We start from the raw sequence: 23,951 nt of genomic DNA on the forward strand, positions 1-23,951 counted from the left end.
AAATTTATAGGAGCTGAAGAAATACGAGGATTCCTCGAGGAAACACATTGGCGCTACTGAGACTATGGTTTTCAATGAAAATTTCATTAGAGAGAAGCTGTCTCCTATACATATATATATATATATATATATATATATATATATATATATATATATATACATATATATACATATATATACATATATATATATATATATATATATATATATATATATATATATACATATATATACATATATATATATATATATATATATATATATATATATATATATATATATATGTGTGTGTGTGTGAGTGTGTGTGTGTATACAGTATATACATGCTGTGCAAAAATAGAAAATATCAGCATATAGAAAAAACTGAAATGAGAGAGAGAGAGAGAGAGAGAGAGAGAGAGAGAGAGAGAGAGAGAGAGAGAGAGAGAGAGAGAGAGAGAGAGAGAGAGAGAGAGAGAGAGAGAGTGCTCCTTAAAACAACGCTATTTGGAAATAGAATTTTGAAGGATGGGTGTCGGTTGACTGACCAAATCAAACTCAGCTTCTTAGTAGTGATTCCTGTGAGGTCGATCTTTTGGTAACTCCAGCTTCTCTAACTTTTATGGTTCATATGCCCTACCATATTTACAGTTTTCGAGAGTATAAAAATCAGATTCTAGGTTTCATTTACTTACGCACGCCAATGATGGGTCTTAGTTTGTGCATTAGTGGTTCAAAGACTTCTTGAGAAACTACAGTTACATCTAACTTTCCTAAGCAGAGCAGTATAGTAAGTACAATATGCTATTTTTTGTTGTTGTAACTTGTTCTTACATTTAGCATTAAGCAATAGGAAAAGATTTTGAAAGTATAGATCATTATAACAATATCCCTGAAGAAAAACGAAGCTAACGTGATATACGTAACATTTATCTCGTTGATAAACTCAGGAGTGTACTTGCTAAAGTATTCATATATGATTTCATTATATGTTATCAATTTATCGATAAATGTACTAATTTTGTATTCAAATTCCACCTTGCAATATACCTCAAGCAAAACAGACATGCTGGGTATAGGGTTATGTATGTGTGTTTGTGAGTTATTGCTCTCAAGTTTGAACCGTCATTTCCTGATCCCGCCTGGCATTAGATCCAACATAGCACAGTGAATGAAAAGAAAAAAGTCCCACAGTAATAACCGTGGCACAGCATGGCACCACTGCCGAGATTACCTTCATTTGCATCCCCTAGGTGCAGGATTGCAAGGACAGAAACCTCAGGAACCACCATCAGGATATCACTGGCTTTCATGCTGCAGGCTCACCACGTGTTACAAACCCAGCAACAAGCCATCCAGAATCTTCAGGCTGAGATAACAGCATTGTCACTCCGGGGGTAGCAATGTCCCCCAACCAAGGATTGCTTCGTCAGCGGCTCCGGATAAGTGCGAGGCTGAGGTGTCCCCTGTAGCATTCAGGTCTTGGAAACGGTCAATGGAGTGTTGGTTGCAGGTATGCAAGTTGAAGTCTAACGAGGCAGTTTATCACATAAGGCAGCATTGTGTCCCGATATTGCTACGTGCCCTAGATTCTAGGTATACTGATGACCATTGGAGTTCCCTGTCTACTGAAGGGGCATTCAATGTGGTTAATTAAGCAAATTGTAGCAATAGCTTCTAATCAAGCAGTGCAGTAGCTAGAGTTTTTTTATTTGGCCCAAGAACCTGATGATTCCTTTAATGATTATTTTATTAAGTGTACGCAAAAGGCTACCGATAGTGCATTCACATGTCCTAATTGTAATCAGGATTTATCTGAATATATGCTTTTGCTTAAGCTCATGGTAGGCCTACGTGATAAAGTGCTCAAAAGGCAAGTATTTCAGTCAAGCAATGATAGTCTTAATATCAATTCCCTCTGTGTCATGTGCAGCGCATTCAAGGCAGCCTGTGATGACGCCCTTTGTAATAGGGCATGGCTTAGCAGCTCCCCTAGGGCAGCTGCTGCCGGTGTGTTTGAGGAGGAACCCCAGATGGCAGCCACCTTTAGTAAATGGGACAATAGAACCCTTGTAAAATTACATTCATGCCCCTGTGGTAATTGTGGTACTCGTCATACCCCTGGGTATTCCTTATATCCAGCGAGAAAAAGGACATGTCACGGGTGTGGTAAAACCAGATACCTGAGGAAGTGTTGCAGAGGGCGGAGCACCAGCAATAACGTTAGTGGCCTGGCAACGGAGTCAGACATAGCGGGTGCAGTGATCGCAGTTGTCGTGGCAGCAGTGGCAAGGTTGTGGAGTGGGCCGTCCCGGCAACTCACTATTCATGTCGATGTATGCTTGGTCCTGTATACGAGCAGTGCCCGACACTGGTGCCCAGGTTTCTGTTGCGGGACCCGCTATTCTTGCGACGTTAAACATAAAACTAGCTAAGTTGAGGTTGAAGAGAGGATTGCGAGACTTGGCCAACCTGCATTTGAAGTGTTTAGAGTCGACCTCTTGTACCATAGAATACAAGGGGAGGCACACAACCCAGGATGTATACTTTGTAAAGTCCTTTATTTATTTTTATTTATCCTTGGACGCTTGCAAGAAACTTGGTCTTGGGCCAGAAACGTTTCCAAACCACGCCCCCTTCATGGACTCAACCCCCAAAAGCAGCAAGGGCATCCCATATATAGCCGACGCAACCGATCAACCTGAGAGACCGTCAACCATTCTGCTTTGTGGCAGTCGTTTTCTCACACCCGCTGAGTCTGGGTATGCAGCTGTGGAGGGAGAAGCCCTTGCATTGGCCTAGTGCTTGAAAAAGGCACGATTATTCTTATTGGGCTGCCTGAACTTGACCACTGTCACGGACCACTGCCCTTTAGTCAAGATACTAGGCAATAAAAGTCTCGGCGATATTACCAACCCCAGACTATTTAGATTAAAAGAGAAAACATTATTGTATAATTTCAATGTTAAATACCTACCAGGAAAGAGAAATCATGCTGCTTACTTCCTCTCTCGATTTCCTACCCTGAGGATAGCGTCAGATAGACGGGATGCGAGCTTCAACGAAGAATTAACAATTGCTATGGTGTCAGCAACCACAGAAAACCTACAGGAGCAGTGCACCATAGACGAGAAAACTGTTGAAGAGGCAGCCCTGGACAACTCAGCATATAGCTCCTAGTAGCTTGAGTGACTACAGGGGACTGGAACCCGAAGAAATCTCAAGAAATTGCATGTTTGAGCCCCTTCGGCGGCATCAGAGAATGTTTATCTATATCTGGCATACTGTGACAGGCTTACAGGCTGTCTAGAAATAGCCTACTTCCCTAATAGCACCTTATCTGCAAAGGTCATGACAAAACTTAGGCATTACTTCACTCAATGGGGAGCACCTGAACAATTGTCTACTTACGGTAGTACCAACCTGGTGAGCGAAGTAATGATGGTCTTCTACAGGAGATGTAGAGTTGACATACGCCCATCATCGGCCGACTACCAGCAGTCAAATGAAACAGCCAAGGCCGCAGTTAAGTCCGGAAAGAGGATAATTAGAACAAGTATCGGCGGGACTGGAAGCCTCAATAACGACAATGTATCATTGGCCATGCAAAAGTACTTAACACGTCCTTAAGGGGTATAAATAAATCTCTGGCACAATTGGCGACTAGGAGACAGCTACGCGAGGGTGTACTGACCGCAAAACTAAACTATATGATAGGCCACCACTGGAGAAAATCCATTAGAAAAAGAGAACTTCAGGTAGCAGAGAAAAATGATATGCTAATTGTAAGAGGCACATACAGGACTAGCGCCCCTACAGCCAGGCATGCACTTTAGGGCTCAGAACCAGATGACAGAGGCCTTGGACAGGCTGGGAATCATAGTCGAACAACCTCATAGACAGTACATTGTAAGACTGGATGGTAGTGGGTGTCCGTCGATAAGAAACAGAAGACACCTCAAGGTCATTCAACTGCCCGTCAGTGAAACAACAGGAGCCACTCCTACTGACGACGAAGTGGCTCATGAGCCTAAGTTTCCTCCAGCAGCGCCAGAGGTATGGCCTCCAAGGAAAAGAGAGGCCCCTGTCTGGATGAACGATTATGTATGATTATCTTGGATTTGATTCTGCATTTATAAAATGAAAGTATTATTTTTTTTTTCTATTTACAATCCGTGCATTGATTTCATATTTGCCAAATTCTATTCTGTATGAGATTTTTTATTGATGTTGCATTCACAACTCATTTTAGTGCTCATCTTGCAATGCTGATGTAATCATTGTTTCGCTTGATGTTATGTTAATGCCGTTGATGTTGCTCTCTCTCTCTCTCTCTCTCTCTCTCTCTCTCTCTCTCTCTCTCTCTCTCATTTTCAGTCATCCTAACGTTACCATTAATAATTATGATTATGATTTACTATAATTGTGTGATTTTTTTAAGAGTGTTGAGCATTTCATTCGTCATGTTTGCTTTTGATATTGTCATTTATAAGTTTTGAAAAATTACCCTCCTCGTAATATTTTGGGAGGGAGATGTAAGACTTGTTAAGATGAGGCTGCTTTTAGCGCCTGAGCACCACCCATATAAGTAACGTCATTCTCCACGTCACGGGTTATTTATTCTTCCCTCCGCTGTAAATCAGTTGCAATGAAGATATGAAACCACACTGACTATCATTTTCTGATACCGCCTAGCCTTAGATCCAACAGTAAGTCACTACTTTCATAACAATTTTATGTCAACAAATATACGTTACTATAGTCCTACCAGTCACCAATCTGAAACAAAGGTATAGGGATGATCAAGCCACACACGATATTGCCAGGTTTCCGCCTATGATATGTCACTGAGGCGCCAAATTTGCATGTTGTGTCCTCAGGAAGGAAATGCGAGTATGTTTTTATGTGAACTCCACTTATTATAAAGTACATTAAGGGAGTGAGATATTATTTACAGCATGGATAACAACAATAATTTTCATTCTCTCCAATTGCCTGTGAAATTTAAAAAATCTTCCATACTGCTTCTCCAGTAGAATATAATGGCTTACGGTGAAGGCAATTTTTTTGGCTTGGCTATGAAGATGCGAACAAATTGTGTTTTTCAACCCAGAAAGTTGACAGTTGAGTATACCTGGTGACCTGTCACCATTACAAGAAAAGATTTAGAAAACCGGTGCCAGCTTAGCTCTTTATTGAGTCGTGGCTTGTCTGATCTTAAACCTTAAACATACTTTTTACCTCCAATCTAAATGATCAATTCATTAAACACGGCTCATATATTCGACAATGCTGAGCACATGTTCCACGGGTAATCGTAACAGAACAGAACAGCACCACTGAAATATGCATGCCACATTGTGGAGGATTAATTTTTGTTTTATTTTAATTTTATTTTTTGCCAAATCCTGAGAGAGAGAGAGAGAGAGAGAGAGAGAGAGAGAGAGAGAGAGAGAGAGAGAGAGAGAGAGAGAGAGAGAGAGAGAGAGGTAGTTAGTATATCGATTGTTTGTTGTGAGAAAAATTGTTGGTATAAATGAGGCTGTTTGTTTACCTTTAGCTAGGTTAGGACAGTAGTAAATGTTTCGGAGCGAATGCTTTTTTTGATTGACTGCGACTTGAGGCAGTTGTGTGATTAGAGTGCTGGATTTACTATTATTTTTCTTTACCAGTGTGGAGATGATTATTTATTTTTGAGTAAGTACAGTTTTGTATATATTTGCTTGTCGTGATTGTGAATGATAGGAACAATTTATTATTTATCTTTGATTATAGTGCGATAGTTTAGTTAGCTAAGAGTATTCGTAAGTGGTTTTCTTTTTTTTTTTTCTTTTGCAGGCCGTAATTCCTCCTTTGGAGAGTTATTCTTTGAATGCCGATCTATAGTTGATGACCTGGTCTGGAATTAATTATATTTTGACTGCCGTTTTGGATTGCTAAACAGTTCATGACCTGGATGATGATGATGATGATGATGATAACGTTCACAACCAAAATCAATTAATACAATTGTGTATTGAAATTTGTCAGTGTTCCTGTGGCTACAGAGTTGTGGTTGGGCTATAAAAGGACTGTTGGCCCTTGTGTGGACAAAGAGGTCCACACATAAACACATATACATATTTTGGTTTTGGTGTGCGGGTTAATTTCGTTTTGTTAGGGGTTTTGTTGGTTTATTTGAATGGTGGTATGGTTAATGATTTTGTGTTAAGTGTATGATTAGTGATAAGTGATTTTTTTTGGTTTATGTTAAGCGTTTTTAGTTTGTAAGGAAATATAGTTTTTTAAGGTTGATTTTTATTTTTTTTTTTTTTTTTTTTTTTTTGGTCCATTTGTCTAAGAGTCTGGTTTTAGATAACGTAAGGGGAAAGTTTGTTTTGTTGAGACAATTGTTAGTAGGTGTGATTTAGGGTGTGGGGCTTGTTGTTACAACATCCCGCCACATTATTTTGGCACCCGAACTGGGACTACCGAGGTGGGATTGGAAGCTGGACTTGGACGAAGGACTAATAGGATTAGGAATTAGATTTAAGGCTAAAGAACAAGTTGATGACAATGGAAGACAAATTAAAGGCTTTGGAGGAGGAATAACGGCATTATAAAGAACAGGAGCAGAAGTTGATAGTTGAGAAAGAAAGGTTGCTAGTAGAGAATGAGAGGTTGAACTGTGAGAATGAGGTGATGCAGAAGGAGCTTAGGGAGTTAAAGGGAACTGTAGAGAGAGTGGAAGAGGGTGTTGAGATAAGGATGCCCGGGAATGAGGAACGAATGAAAGCTATGATGGGGCAAGTAATGGGAATGATGAAAACTTTCATGGGTGAAGGTGCAGTCTAAGGAGTGGTTTCTACTTCGCGTAATGGGGTGATAGTGGAAGAGAAGGCTAAGGCAAGTGATAATGGGAAAGGAAGTGATAGTGATAGTAACAGTAATAGTGATAGTGAGATTGAAGATAAGGGAATTAGGCATAGTAAGGATGAACAGAAATGTGATAGGAAGAATGAGAAGAAAGGTAAAAGTAAAATGAAGAGGGAAAAGAAGAAAGGTCAGGATGAGAGATGATGATCATAAATGGGTGAAAGTGGTAAGTAAGAAAAGGGGTAAGAAGGGAATGGTTAAAAATAGGAATTTAAGTGTTGAAGTGGATTCATTATATTCGAATGAGGAAGTGGGAAACAAGAAGGGATTAGGCAGTGAAGATAGTAGTAAGAATGAAGTTGAAGTTTGTAAGGCAGTGGTAATGAGAGAGGTACCGAGGTATGAAAGGTTTGTACCAACCGTGTGTCATACGATCGTGCATAGTTCATTTTGTGTATATATTATGATTGTACCTTCGCTCTTCCCTTGCACTAAAATGAACCAGATTAAACATGTCTGCTATTCTCCTCTGTAACAGTGTCTGTTTTACAAATATGAAAATTCTTGTTGCTTTGAGCTTTTGTATATAAAGGAGGTTGCTCTATAATAAATTTACTCAGTTGCTTTCCCATTGTCTTTGAGTCACAACCTTCTCTCGGCTCGTTACATTGTCGACTCGCTCCTCCCGCCTTCTACCTCTCCCCCCCCCCCTCACCCCTGCATCATTGGTACTATGGCAGATTCTACGGAGGTTGGCGCTGCGGCTGCTCCATTGAAACTTTCATCGTTCGCCAGCGGAGAGGCGTTTGCTTGGTTTCAGCGCGCAGAAGTCCAGTTTCACATCAAGGGCGTGACTCGCTCAACCACCAAAGCAGATTATGCTCTCGCGGCAATACCCGAGGACACCTTCCCGGAAATATCCGACTGGCTTTGTGAACAAGGAGACACCCAAATAGCGTATGACGCCCTCAAAACATACCTTCTGCAGCAGTACTCGCCGTCGCCAGCCGCCCGTATAGCAAAGCTTTTTCAGCTCTCGCAACAACCGTTGGGGGACCAAAGGGCTTGCCCTCAGGGAAATGACCAGTATCGCTCGCCTGCAACCTGCCGCAGACGGCTCTCCTCGTGAGGTAAACCTACTTCGTGCCCTTTGGATACGCCGTTTACCCGAACCTGTACGCGCTGCCATACCAGATGTCGATAGTTTACCCATAAAGGACTTGATGACCAAAGCCGACGCCCTTATGGACAGCCTCTTTAAGACCTCCATCAACGCCTCCACCCCTGACGAAGAGGATGCCTATTTAACGTCAACCAAAGCTGACGTGAATGCCGTAGGACATACACGCCTACCCCGTGACGTGCCGAAGCGGCGACAAAGCCACCCACCACCCGCCACTCGCTCGCGCCCCAACCAACGACTTCTACAGCCACTTACTACCTCCCATCCGCCGCAGTTCTTCTACTACCACAAAGGATTCGGAGGAACCGCGAAGAAATGTGCCAAGGATTGTCAGTGGCCAAAAAACGTGTAAGTAGGCCATCGCTCGTGGCGGTGGCCTCCCATGTTTCTAATCTTTTCTTTTTACATGATGCAAGAATGGGCGTGCGATTTTTGGTAGACACGGGTGCTTGTCGTTCTCTTTTGCCAAGGGAACTCTTCAGGACACGACATAGTCTGTCTACGTCTGCCGTCGTCCGCTTGGTAGCTGCCAACGTATCTGCGATACCCCTCCTACGGTTACGAAAACCTCACGTTACCGTTCGGAAACGGTAAATTTAATTGGAAGTTTCTCGTTGCTGACGTCACATTGCCAATCCTCGGTGCGGATTTCCTCTCTCATTTCCACCTACTGGTCGATGTCGCCCACCGACGATTGGTCAACACAGACTCGTACTTGTCGACACCTCTTCAACCCGCCCCCTCTAACCTCGCTCTCCACATCAGCACACCCACGGATGCCTACGCCCACCTCCTCACGTCGTACCCGGAAGTTTTCCGTCCAGAACTTCGCCAAACGCCCACAGCTCCTGCCAAGCACGGTATTTATCACCATATCAAGACGACGGGAGCCCCACTTTTCACAAAATTCAGACGTCTGGCACCGGAATGATTGGCAGCCGCCAAACAGACGTTTGCCGAAATGGAGGAAATGGGCCGCTGCCAAAAGGCCTCCAGCCCATGGTTGTCACCCTTACACATCGTTCTGAAGAAAGACGGCTCCCTCCGTCCGTGCGGGGATTACAGGCGCCTCAACATGCAAACAGAACCGGATCACTACCCCCTCCCAAACATTGCCGACGTGACCTCCTACCTGCACAAAGTGAAGGTTTTCTCTACGCTCGACCTCCTGAAGGGCTATTATCAGGTGCCTATGAACCCAGAAGACATCCCAAGACCGCCATCACCACTCCGTTTGGTACATACACCTTCAATTACTCCTGTTTTGACCTTTGTAATGCTGGGGCCACGTTTCAACGTCTCATGGATGGCTTCTCAGGGGACCTCCCCATACTTGTGTTCTCCTCCTCAAAAGAGGAACACCTCCGTCACATGCGCATCGTGCTCGACCGCCTGCAACAAAACCGCCTTGTAGTCCTGTACGACAAGTGTACCTTTGGCGCCAACGAAGTGTCGTTCTTAGGGCACCACATCACTCCTGAAGGAGTCCATCCCCTCCCTGAGAAGGTAGCAGCCGTTCAGGACTTCCCCGCGCCCTCGACCGTCAAAGCTCTGCAAGAATTTTTGGGCATGATCAACTATTACCACCGTTTTCTGCCAGCCATTGCCGCCACTCTTGCTCCCCTCTACGCCTCCCTCAAGGGCAAGCCAAAGGACCTGAAGTGGGGCCCCTTCAAGAAGCAGCCTTCTGCAATGCGAAGAAGGCCCTATCAACCGCTGCGGCTCTCACTTTTCCTATCCCACATGCCCCTCTCCTTCTCTCCACCAATGCCAGCGACGTCGCTATTGGTGCAGTACTCAAGCAGGTGGTCAACGGCTCGCCCCGCCCATTGGCCTTCTTCAGCAAAAAACTGTCCAAGGCAGAATCGGGTTATTCTACCTTCGATCGCGATTTGCTGGCAGTGCACTTGGCTGTCCGTCACTTTCGCCATTTCTTAGAAGGTACGCCCTTCGTCATTCGCACAGACCACATGCCTCTGTTGCACGCTTTCACTCGACAGTCTGACTCCTGGTCCGCCCGTCAACGCCGACATCTCTCCGCCATGTCTGAATACAATTGCACCCTTCAATACGTCCCTGGGAAAATGAATCCCGTTGCCGATGCCCTGTCAAGAAACACGTTGGCTGCCGTTCAACTGGGATTGGATTACAACGCCCTGGTTGAAGCCCAACGACTGGATCCAGAGTATCAAACATGTAGTACATCCTGTACATCCCTCCGTTGGGAAGACTTCCCCCTCGAAAACTCCAACACCACCCTCCTCTGTGACGTCAGTACTGGTAGACCGCGACCTTGGATTCCTGCTCCCATGCGCCGGCAGGTGTTTAATTTCATTCACGGCCTTTCACATCCCTCGTGCCGTTCTACTGCACAGCTGCTGAAGACGAAGTTCATTTGGCACGGCATTTCTAAGGATGCTAAGGATTGGGTCCGCACCTGTACTTCTTGCCAAACTTCCAAAGTACATCGACACACGGATTCAGGAGTGAGCACCTTTCCTCAACCTCAGCATCGTTTCGCACACATTCACGTCGACGTTGTAGGTCCCCTACCCAAATCACAAGGACATCGTTACCTGTTTACCGTCATCGACCGCTCCACTCGTTGGCCTGAAGCCATTCCCATGGAAACTGCAACGTCCGCCTCATGTACATCTGCCTTACTCTCAGGATGGATTGCAAGATTTGGTATCCCTGAGCATATTACTTCTGACAGGGGTACCATTTTCACCTCTCAATTGTGGACATCATTAGCGAATCTCCTGGGCATCACCCTACATCACACAATGGCCTACAACCCCGCTGCCAATGGAATGGTTGAACGATTTCATCGCACCCTCAAAGCAGCTTTGATGTCCCGCTGCAAGGATTCAAACTCCTGGGACTAAGGACCACTCCTAAAGACGCCCTCAACGTCTTGGCAGCTGAAATGGTGTATGGCAATCCGTTGGTCGTCCCTGCCGAATTTTTCCTTCTACTACCTCCTCCGACGATCTCCAGCGCATACGTCACGTCGTGGAAAAATTTACTCCATGCCGCCAGACGTACAAGCCCCCAGCAAAGCATCACATACCGACAGACTTGCACTCTGCAATGCACGTCTTCCTGCGCGACGACACTAGCAAGCCACCACTAACGCCCCCTTACAAAGGCCCTTTCCTTTTGATCCGACGCAGTCCAAACGCATTCCTACTAATCATTCGTGGCAAAGAAGACTGGGTCTCCATTGATCGTCTAAATCTGCTTATCTCCTGCCAGATGACCCGCCTACAGTTCACCTCTCTAGATCAGGGTGCCCTATTTAACATATACAGTATGTCATTTTTAGGGGGGCCCATGTACCAACCGTGTGTCACACGATCGTACATAGTTCATTTTGTGTATATATTATGCTTGTACCTTCGCTCTTACCTTGCACTGAAATGAACCAGATTAAACATGTCTGCTATTCTCGTCAGTAACAGTGTCTGTTTCACAAACATGAAAATCCTTGTTGCTTTGAGCTTTTGTATATAAAGGAGAGGGTTCTATAATAAATTTATTCAGTTGCTTTCACATTGTCTTTGAGTCACAACCTTCTCTCGGCTCGTCACAGGTTTAATGAACATAGCAGTAGGGATGTGTATGAATTTTTTAGGGAGTATGAAAGATTCTGTCAGGCTAAGCATGGTGATAGTAAGAGAGTTTGGGCTAGGGAGTTAGGAGAGTATTTGACAGGGTATTTGTTGTCAATGTATGGTGTGATAATGAGTGTGGGGATGTTGAATATGATAGTGGGAAAGGTAGGATAATTGAGCAGGTAAAACGTATGAAAGGGAGTGTTAGGTATAAGCGTAAGAATTATTTTGATGAAGCACGGATGAATGTAGGAGAAGCAATATCGATGTATGTATGTAGGTTGGAAACTTTAGCTAGGAAAAATTATGGGGATGAAGGTATAAATGAGAATAAGGAGTTAATGAGGAAGTTTTTGGCAACAGTACCTGAGAATGTGTGTGAATTTATTAATTTGAAACGGAAGGAGAAAATGAGGTGGACGAAGGAAAGATTGACATGGGATGATATTCTAGAGATAGATGAGGATTACGAGTTGGATAAGTGTATGAAAGAAAGTAACTCTGTGAGTGTAAGAACTGGAATGGAGGAAAGTGTGCCAGAATTTGTTAGTTTTAGAGATGCTGTTATGAGAGGACTGATGAGGGTAGCTGATAGTGTAGTAGATAGGAGTGTTAGGACGAGTAATGTAGGAATACATGTACGAACAAATGAAGGATTTAGGCCAGGGAATCAGGTTTGGAGAGATAGGAGTGCTAGTGCACAGCGAGGTATGTCAGATAGTCGTGTCTGTGATGAAAAGTGTTATAGGTGTGGAAAGGAGGGTCATAAGAAGAATGAATGCAGATGGGCTCTAGGTGCTTGTTTTGGATGTGGTGAGGTAGGGCATTGAATTAGCGAGTGCAAGAAAGAGAAAGGGGTAAAATGTTATCGGTGTGGTATGACTCGGCACATAGCGAATGGATGTCGTAGTAATCGTATGAATGTGATTTGGGTAAGTTGTGTGTGCATGGTAGTGTGGAAAGAGTTAGGGCACACTACAACCAGTTGCGTAAATGGAAGGAGGTACCCGAGTATATGCAAGAGAATGGGATGAGTAAATGGTTGAAATTGAAAAGGAACAAGTGTGAACCTAGTATGTATGAGGAATTAGGTCTAGAAGGTAAACAGTTGGTCTTAGTAGAATATATGAAAAGAAAGAATACAAGAGCTTTAAGTAAGGATGAAAGAAGGGGAAATTTTATAAGTAAAAGCGAGAATAGAAATAAGTATGACAAGAGTGAAATGTACAAGTGAGTGTGGAAGATAAATGTATTAATACTGATGAATCGTGGCTGAGTATGAATGATACTATAGTGAGTGTGGTTTTTCATTAGATGATGTAAAAGAAAGTATGACGAATGCGAAAGTGAGAGATAGAAGAATGATAAGTAGTATGGATGAATCTTTTATTAAAGTAGAAAATGGTTTGGATGAAATGGATGAATTGTTGACCGAAATAAGTGAGATTTTAGGGCCAGATGAGAACGAGGTAGATGGGATTGTACATGATATATCAAATGATAGGGATTTAGATAGGAATAGTGTTAATGTAGCGAATGATTGTGATAAGGAAGAAGTGAATGAGAGAGTGTATGAAGGCCCAGTTACTCGGAGCAGAGGTTCTGTTCCCGACTGCGACTGGGTTATGAAAATAATTAGGTAAGTGTCGTGTAAGACGGATTTGGCAAAGTAAGGGGGGAGGAATGTGTAGGATTAATTTTTCTTTTATTTTTATTTTTTTTTTTTTTTTGCCAAATCCTGAGAGAGAGAGAGAGAGAGAGAGAGAGAGAGAGAGAGAGAGAGAGAGAGAGAGAGAGAGAGAGAGAGAGAGGTAGTTAGTATATCGATTGTTTGTTGTGAGAAAGACTATTGGTATAAATAAGGTTGTTTGTTTACCTTTAGCTAGGTTAGGACAGTAGTAAATGTTTCGGAGCGAATGCCTTTTTTTGATTGACTGCGACTTGAGGGAGTTGTGTGATTTGAGTGCTGGATTTACTATTATTTTTCTTTACCAGTGTGGAGGTGATTATTTATTTTTGAGTAAGTACAGTTTTGTATATATTTGCTTGTCGTGATTGTGAATGATAGGAACAGTTTATTATTTATCTTTGATTATAGTGCGATAGTTTAGTTAGCTAAGAGTGTTCGTAAGTGGTTTTCTTTTTTTTTTCATTTGCAGGCAGTAATTCCTCCTTTGGAGAGTTATTCTTTGAATGTCGATCTATAGTTGATGACCTGGTCTGGGATTAATTATATTTAGACTGCCGTTTTGGGCCGCTAAACAGTTCATGACCTGGATGATGATGATGATGATGATGATGATAACGTTCACAACCAAAATCAATTAATACAATTGTGTATTGAAATTTGTCAGTGATCCAGTGGCTACAGAGTTGTGGTTGGGCTATAAAAGGACTGTTGGCCCTTGTGTGGACAAAGAGGTTTTGGTGTGCGGGTTAATTTCGTTTTGTTAGGGGATTTGTAGGTTTATTTGAATGGTGGTATGGTTAATGTCTATTCTGTGTTAAGTGTATGATTGGTGATAAGTGTGATTTTTTTGGTTTATGTTAAGCGTTTGTAGTTTGTGTTTGTAAGGAAATATAGTTGTTTTTTTTTTTTTCTTTTTGTCTTAGAGTCTGGTTTTAGATAACGTAAGGGGAAAGTTTGTTTTGTTGAGACAATTGACAGTAGATGTGATTTAGGGTGTGGGGCTTGTTGTTGCAACATACCGCCACAACATATTATATCTGTAATGTCTTTGACCTATATCAAACAATTGCCGCCTCCTTTTTTTAAACAGCAAGAAAGGCAGCGGTGTACCCCAAGCTCGAGTACCGCCAACCTTAATTTTAGAATGGTTAGACTAAGTTTTAGACAAAAAAATTTTATATGCTGTTCACATAATAATAATGTTTGTAAATATCTGGGTAACCTTTAATTTCGACGTAAACACCATCTGAAATACCATGGGCAAGCATAAAAGCTATTGAGTTTCTCGAAGCGATAAAGATAAATTTACCCTTTATCTATTTATTTTTCTTTTTTTTTAATTTATTAATTGCACTTGTCTTTGCCACAGCCAAGACAGATATGGTGAAGCACCAAAAGCTTAGAGGAGCTCAAGGGAGGAAGAGAAGAAAATTACAATAAAAAGAAGCAAGAAAATCAAGTGAAATAATGAAAGCATTTCTACAGGAGGGTTCTAGGCCATCAATAGTAAATGAGTCAAAAAGTCCAACAAAAACAGCAAGCTACAGTTCCTTTGATGTTCTCATAGGAGATGGACCCTTGCAAACCGCATCCGACCATTTAAGTGAGTCTGACCTCAAAGAAGAGCTTGATAGGGCCCAGGCACATCAGAGCAGGAACCTGCCAAAAAAAATTTGCCCCTAAATGAGGCAGCAACTGACGACTGTGTAATGGTACAATACCAGATGTAATTCAACATCAGGACATTGGTTACTTGGAATTTGACATGAAGATCAGAAAAGCCATCGTGCCAGATGCCTTGAGAATTGAGATTGTATCAAAAGGGTCAAGTATTTACCAGAACAAGGATGACCCATTTGCAATGAAGAATAAATGGAGTATGAACAGTCGCTGGTTTAAGCGCAAGCTTGGGATTGGAAATCAAGGAGGGGAAGTTCCTTGTTCTTGGTTGGAATTACTTAGATTATGGAGAACAGAAAGCTGGATCTGTGTCATATTTTCCCCTTTAGTACAGAATGAATTTATACAATTCTTAGCATCAACTGCACGGAACTAATTACTTGATGATATCTATCGAGCAAAGTACTATGGGCTTTTATTTGATTCTACTCCCAACAATCCCCATAGAGAGCAGATGTCTGAAACTGTGATATATTGATATAAACTTTGAGACAAAAACAGTAACTGTAAAAATGAAATTTCTTGGTTCCATTGAAGTCAAACAAAAAGATGCAGCAAGCATAGTTGAAGTAATATGTAGTCAATTAGAAAAGGACAATATGCCACTAAAGTAATGTCGGTCACAGTGTTACGACAATGCTGCAGTCATGGCAGGGCACAAATTTGGTGTGCAGCAGAGGATTGTTGAATAAAACAGTAAAGCTGTATTTGTCAATTGTGAAAACCACTCATTTAATCTAGCTGGAAATCATCCAACCAGTGAAGAATCAGTTACAGTAACCTTTCATAGCACATTAGATGCACTGTACAGTTTCTTCTTCCACTCAACAAAATGATGGGACAAGATGAAGAAAGCTATTCCAATCACACTAAAATCTGAATCCAAAACCTGATGGAGTGTAAGAGAAGAGGCAGTTAAACCAATTTGTCACCACTTTGATGACGGTTATTCTACTGGAAGAGATGTCTACTGGTCCAAAAGAAAATGTAGATACGAGAAGTGAAGCAAGTCAGCCATTGCAATGAATTCTTACCCTTCATTTCCTTGCATTACTTTTCTTTTGGAATCTCATATTAACAAAAATAGACTGCATTCAAAAGAGACTTCAAGACCACCAAATAAACTTCCACAATGCTGCCAAAGACTAAAGGCACTTGAAATGTATTCCAATGAAAACAGAGAAGGAATCTGTAATGAGTCACTCAGTGCAGCATTAGAACTATGTGAGAATTATGATGGTATGGTAGAGCTGAGGACCAGGAGAAACGGCTACTGATGTAGGCTTTAGCGCAAAACAAGAGATCATGCATATAATGAAATGTACAATAGATAGACTGCATAAGGAAATAAAACAACGTAGCACGAGACTTGAAGATCTTGACAAGTTTGGGTTTCTGCTAGATGTAGAACAAATTCTTAAAGGTAAAAGTTCAGGTTTACTGGATGACGAGAAAATGAATAAACACTGTTTACATGTTGGCGAATTCTACTTTAGTGATTTGGATGGTAATGAACTTTATGAAGGGACGAAGTATGGAATACTTTACCTGTCAAAATAGGTGAGTCAACCCTGTCAGCATGCTAGTTCGTCCCCACACACGCACAAGACTGTCGGGCCATACTGCCAATCGCAATGGGATTGGCCCGCCCGGTCAAACATGCTGACATGATGAGAGGACAGGCAGGTCGCGTTGGGTTTGTCCCGTTTACCCCCCATATGCATTAAGGATTGGTGCGAATGCACCAATCACAATGAAATCAGCGCGCCAATCCTCTGTGTGTATGGCCTGCTTAAGACCTTAAGACTACGGCAGTGGTCGAAAGAATAGGCCTCCTGCTTTGTTCCAGATGGCCTCAAGGAGATATTAAATATCCTTGGATTGCCAGGAGCTTATCTCCAGGCGGGGGCTCTTAGACTAAAAGTCATAGCCCCCACGTGGGGTCCTGCTTGCCTATGTGGTCCTTTTAAGGCCACTCTAGGTGTGGCCTCCTTCCACCTCACAAAATGGGTGCTGCTTTCATAGGCGTAGCTAAGGTTACTGGCGCCCAAGGCAAGTACAGATTATGGAGCCCTTTATCATGGAATAAGTCTTAAGGATTGTGGATCTGTACCACAATGATTTAGGTGACAGCATAAATAAGCTGTCTTTATTCACTACTAGAAAGTATATTGAGTTTAATAGTACAAGTGAACAGTATTTGTTACCAGAAGGTTTAATCATGGAGTTTAGTGTTACCAACATTATTGAGAGATACAAATGTTTCACCAACACTATTCTGCACAAAAAATAAAATCAAAAGAATTAAGGATGCATTTCAGGAAAAAAAAACACTCAAAGGTAATACAAAATCCAGAAGTTTTGAACTGGAAAATTGGAAGTTAGCATGGATAAGCAACAGTTATAGATCACATTTAAAATCTCCTGTGACTTCTTTCGTTACGTTTCACCACATTACACACGATATATGTCATAATTAGACTTAATCACTTTGGAGAGGACACACAATTGGCACTTGGAGAGAGAGGGATTAACTTTGGCTATTTCACATGATGGCTGTTTCTCTTCTGCTGCTATGCATCCCTGGGGGGTGCATAGATATGACTTTAGTTACTTCTAAAATATTCTAATGAATTACTCTCGTGGATTGGGGCCAGGGCATGGCGACGCCAAAGTTATCAACTATCACGTATCGAACAGGAGAATCAACTTTGCTGTATGGTAATTTTCTCTCAGCTGGCTCTGCCCACCTTTGTCCTCGAAAATAAAAAAAGATGAAATGTAACATTGGAGTTTTCGAGAACCTTCCAAAATACATGACAAATATAAGAATTGCATATTTTCTCACAAGCATGAGGCAAAACCTCATAAAAATATAAAAAGATTTACATAAGCCCTTGTTCATATATCGTAAGGATCATATAGCACTCTTAAACAGTTTATGTAAGATTTCGTAACAAAATACGTGAAATCAAAAGTTAATTCTTAAAAATAACATAAATTTACATATAATGACCAAAATGAAGAATACAATGAAATAAACGATGAAAGTATTGCGTAATTTACATACCAAACTTATACCTACATGAGAGGAACTCACCTTAGGAGCTGGCTATTCACCTCAAATACATAAATGAAATATATAAATAAAATATGTTAATAAATTATTTACTCTACACTAGACCAGCTTCATAAGAATATATATATATATATATATATATATATATATATATATATATATATATATATATATATATATATATATATATATATATATATATATATATATATACATATATATAAGTATAAATATATATATATATATATATATATAAATATACATGTGTGTGCATGTATGTTTATATATATAAATATATATAAATATATATATGTATATATATATATATATATGATAATTTATCACATCCACTCGTGATTTTCATTTATTCATAAAAGTCACAAATGCTCTTAATATCAAATTCGCTCTGCCTCCAGATCAGAGGGTGAAATTAACTTAATGATGATAGCTTCTGGTCGGCCAAGAATTCGAACCCTGACCAAGTTGAAATTCAGGTTACAGTGACTCCATCATTACCACTAGACCACAAAGATGGATAAAAGGTAATTTCCTGTCGAATTTAGATTCGTACTTAGAATGGAAATCAACCCACCTCCAGCATTTCAGCTTGTTGATGAGTTTGTCATACTTGACTATTATCATGAAATTAATTCCCCTTTGGTCTCTAATCCCGAGGCTGAGCGGATTCGACATTAAGAGGCATGTGTGGCTTATATGTATATATATATATATATATATATATATATATATATATATATATATATATATATATATATATATATATATATATATATACATACATATATATATATATATATATATATATATATATATATGTGTGTGTGTGTGTGTGCGTGTGTGTGTGTGTATATGTGTGTGTGTGTGTTGGGGGATGTTTAGGAAACACTTTCATTCTAACTCTCCCTCAACTACAAACAAACGCAAGACCTTCTGAGAGAATCTTGGAAGTCTTTAGGAGACTTTCCTATCCTGTGAAGGTTAATTTTGCTATGTTCTGATTATTGTTGCCCTGTGTCGTCTACAGAGGCTAAATTACTCTTAATAAATTCCTTATCCCCAGTGGCGTAGCTATGGGAGGGCCAGGGTGTTACGTGTCTCTCACCCATTAAAATGATGTGGCCTCCAGGTGCACCCCCGGAGAAAATTCTTTTCAAAAGGATTATCCCTTATCTTCTCTGCAAAGGGACATTAAGTACTAATTGTAAAATATGTTTGATTGTTTCACAAGCCCATACCTTAAATGTCTAAATAAGAAAATTAATTTTTCAGATTATACCTTCACTATATCAGGTTATGGTTAATGGAAATAAGCAATAGGAAAAGATTCTATATTTACACAGTATGAGAAAAGAGATTATCACAAAGTCACATTTTGTACACGGAAAGATTTTCAATTCCAGACAGAATCGGGAGAAAATATCAATATTGCATTAGTTTTGGCACATGAAAAACAGATCAAAGAAAAACATTAGGTGAAACAAGTTGGAAAAGTAGTATGCATGACAGCAAGACAAAATCGCGCACAGAGGACACTGGAAACAGCAATAGAGGCATCTTTCTTGAAATATTACTAAGCTCAGATATCCGGAATAAAATGCTAGAAATACTGGCTTGTATTATAAAATAGAATGTTCGTAAAAGTACATGTCAGCACTGACCACTCATTCATGGTTTATGATAGAAGGAACATCAGTGGAAAGGAACAGTTGTTACTTGTACATTTGCATTAACTGAATATCAGATATCTGACGGGGAAACTTATTCAAATACTGAAATCTTGTAACATAGATCCGAAGAATTGCATACGAGAAACCTGTGATGGGAACTCTGATGAGTAGTGTGAATAGATATGTTTAAGTATTATTTTAGGAAAATGCTCCAAGAGCAAGGTACATTCATTGTTACACCCATCATCTAAATCTGGTCATAGTTGATTCGGTGAATTTTGTCAAACTAGCTGATAAATGTTTTGCTTTTCTTGAGTCTTTGTATTGTATGTCTTCATGTCGTCACATGTACTCGTGAGTTATTTGTCAAGAAACAAGAAAAAATGTATCCAATACTGCAGGTGAAGATGCTGAAGAAACCGAGTGACACAAGGTGGTCCTGGTAGAACTTATCTTAATTCATTCTATATACAATTTCCTGTAGTCTTAGCAACTCTGCAAAACATATCTGTGGCACGCACAGGAAACAGGCTCATGACACAAATAGCTTACTTAATTAAGAATATTGATCATAGTATTGTTATCTCAATTGTAATATCCACCAGAATTTTGTAAAAAATCGTTGTTATCTGATGTGCTGCAGCCTCTATTGCTTGACCTATCAGCTACAGCAGACATGGTTAAGATGGTTGTAGACGACTTGGCATCTAAAATAAATGAAGAATACTGGAATGAACTGTGGGTAAAAGATGGAGCTGTTGGAAATATAGTTGGTATACCTTTTGAAGACCCAACCCAGAAGAGGAGAACTAGACCCTCCAGATGTCTAGAGGACAGTATAATTCTTGAAATAACTGCTCAACAGAACACAGAAGATAGCTATAACTCACTTTAGAAGAACTATTGAGTAAACCTTTACTATGATATGTTGGAATGATTACTTGTAAAACTCCACCCAAGGTTCAGAGAAGCTAATAAAACGTTTCTAAAATCAACATCTATATGCTACCAGATCCACATAGCTCAAACTTTCTGGATTTGGTCACTTTGAAACCTTTGGCAGAGCATTATATTGTGAACAATGAACACTTAGATGAAGAGCTGCGCCAAGCAATAAGACATGTGGAGAAGAAAAATGAGGGACTTAGTATTGGCACCCTAGTTGAACTTCCAGCTTTCATGAGAGAAAAGTTTTTCCTCAATGAGACTCATTAAAAGCCACCTCCGAAGTACTATGTCTAACGCCAGGTTCTCGCCACTTGGAGTTATTGAGATTCGCTTAAACAGGGCAAAAGATACTGACATGGACAATTATGTTTCTATATTTGCACAGAAACAAAATAAAATAAAAACTCCCCTTTTGTCAGATAGGCCATTAAATGCTGCTGCTTCCGCTTGTGTGTCTTTCACTTATTTAGTCATTCTTTTTAATACAATAAATGCTTTAAGTTTCAGTTAAAAAATGGATTTAATTTTCTTTTTTTTTTTAAACTTTATTTGAATATCATAAGGTATGCATGTTTGGCGGCCCCCTACGAAAAGCAAGTGGCCCGCCATGAAATGAAACCTAGTTTATCATCAGAGAGAGAGAGAGAGAGAGAGAGAGAGAGAGAGAGAGAGAGAGAGAGAGAGAGAGAGAGGGGGGGGGGGACCTAACAACAATGTCTATCTGTCTTTCATGAATCAAAGTGAACATTAATTATCCACACACAAGCAGAAAAACTTACCGCCATTTCAGCAAAGACACGCTCAGTAAACTATAACTCTTCACTTGCAATGCATCTACTTTTTGTAAACACTGCTAGCACGAGAAATAAATAAGTAAATAAATCGATCATGAAAAACACTCTGCCAAATTATAAACCTTGTCTGATGCTATAAGAGGGTGCATTGGGCAACCGACCCATTAACGTAAGATTATAGGTAGGAAAGAAGTTAGTAAGAAAATGTTACTGTTAACATTGTTTCTAATTGGAAGACTCACCTTATTAACACAATAGTTGTCACCTATTTTCATCTGACATTTCGCACCCTTTTGGACATTTGAACCATCACAATCTTCAGTGACATTCTTCTTCTCTGGTGAAATAGCCTTGATAGATAAACCTCCATTATCATTTTGTGAGCCACGTTCCTGATTATGAACTTCATTTCTGTTTGTTTCATAAGAAGTCTTCATTTCAGCCTCTCTTCGCTTGACCACATCTTCAATTTCGTAGATTATCTCGTGAATCTTCTCCGAGAGGACCTGGGTCGCCGCTTCCTTGTAAAAGATAAGAGTCTCATAGTTGAGCGTGCCGACCTTCTCAACGTGAACGCTCACGACTACACGGCCTTTGCTTTCATCAGGGTTGCTATTGTACAACACCAACTTGTCCAAATTTCTTCCCTCTTGAAGAGATGGAGAAAAGGAATCCCCTTCGACCGCCGTGACATCGAAATCAAGGCCTTTTCGTCTCAAGGCACGACACTGCTGTTCGCAATAAGGGCAAACTAGAGTCTTATCTCTAATGGAGTTATTAAGGCAGTCCGTGCAGAAGGTCAGGTCACACACTAAGCAGCGGGGTCGCACATTGTCACTGTATTCCTGGTTGCAAACCTCACAATACTCCTCGGCGTTCTCTGAACTATCGTTGTCACCCATAATCCTGAGGAATAGGAATTGGCTTTTACTTGGCTTGAGATGAACAATGCTGAACAAGAGAGAGAGAGAGAGAGAGAGAGAGAGAGAGAGAGAGAGAGAGAGAGAGAGAGAGAGAGAGAGAGAGAGAGCAGGCTACGCTTCAGTGGAATAAAAATCACCCGTTAATTCCCTTGCATTTTTTTAGCTGATAAGGCAGGTAAGTAATTGGAGATCTCTCTCTCTCTCTCTCTCTCTCTCTCTCTCTCTCTCTCTCTCTCTCTCTCTCAAACACACAAGACTAGGTGTGAACCACAGTAGCTGTGTAACAACCAAACAGTTCAATATAAAATTATGGCATCACAGTCATACTCAGTTTTCGATGAAACGTTTTAATATTGCCCTCTTCCTCGTCCAACTTGGGGATCAGACGCATGTAACTCAAATAAACGTATGTATCATCACCTACTTCATGTTTCATAGTCCTCAGCCATGTAGGCCAGGGTTTTCCAACTCATCTAATGCCTTCTAGGGTTCAATTAAATGTTTGGTGAACTAACCTCCCTCGGGGAGGGCGAAGAGCATAACCAAACCATCTCCATCTACCCCTCACCATGATTTCATCCATATATGGCACTCGAGTGATTTCTCTTATGGTTTCATTTCTAATCCAGTCCTGCCATTTCACTCCCAATATTCTTCTGGGGGCTTTGTTCTCAAATCTACAAAATCTGTTGGATATCGTTTCATTGTATACCGCTACTTATGTCCACACCGATCTCACTAAACTGATATATAGCCTGATTTTTATATGCAATTTCAGACGATTTGACTTCCAAATTTCACTTAACCTTGTCATTGACTGATTTGCTTTTTTCAATCTTTCATTAAATTCCAATTCTAAAGATACTGTGTTAGAGATCATAGTTCCCAAATATTTAAATGATTCTACCTCATTAATCCTCTCTCCTTCTAAAGATATTTCATCTTCCATTGCATATTCTGTCCTCATCATCTCTGCCTATCTACTATTTTTCTTTGAGCCAAACCTCATGTGAAATTTCATGCATTCTGGTAAGAAACCATTGGAAATCCTGTGGTGTTCTTCTAATAAGGACAACATTATCAACATACTCTAGGCCCTAGCGGATCAAGGGGGGGGGGGGGGGGGTCCACGACCCCAACCTTTTTTTATATCAAATGTCTGACTGTTAAACTTGGGGTTTTCAAGAAAATAAGTTTGACTACTGAAATTGGGATTTTCAAGAATAATAGTTTGGCTGTTAAACTCGGCATATTGGTGGAAAATATTTATTTTGTCAGTTATCTTTATTTTCAGGTTTCATTCTTTAATTAGTTTATTTTTTTTTTATAGTTTTTCCTACGACGGTGTTCTTGCTCAAAAGTCAAAAACTATTTATGATTCAACACTTGAAGGTAAATCTGTGATAGTCACGAGCATTAGTGTCAAACACATTTTAACCACAAATATGTAGAGTAGGGGCCTTACAAACTCTTATCGCCTTCAGTGAACAAGTGGTTAAGTTTATTTTCTTATTA

General features: G+C 40.6%; 1 protein-coding gene across 4 annotated transcripts in view; it reads right to left on the minus strand.

Annotated features, from left to right (window-relative positions):
* Window positions 1-23,951, minus strand: part of LOC137650104 (uncharacterized) — an 82,015-nt gene that overhangs the window by 27,557 nt on the left and 30,507 nt on the right. For all 4 annotated transcript variants that reach the window (XM_068383220.1, XM_068383221.1, XM_068383222.1 and 1 more), the window contains exon 2: window positions 21,756-22,419. In XM_068383220.1, the coding sequence (XP_068239321.1) occupies window positions 21,756-22,415 (660 nt within the window). In that variant the 5' untranslated portion in view covers window positions 22,416-22,419. The remainder of the gene's footprint in view (window positions 1-21,755; window positions 22,420-23,951) is intronic.

This window comes from Palaemon carinicauda, chromosome 11 (genome assembly GCF_036898095.1).
Source record: "Palaemon carinicauda isolate YSFRI2023 chromosome 11, ASM3689809v2, whole genome shotgun sequence".
Taxonomy (NCBI): domain Eukaryota; kingdom Metazoa; phylum Arthropoda; class Malacostraca; order Decapoda; family Palaemonidae; genus Palaemon; species Palaemon carinicauda.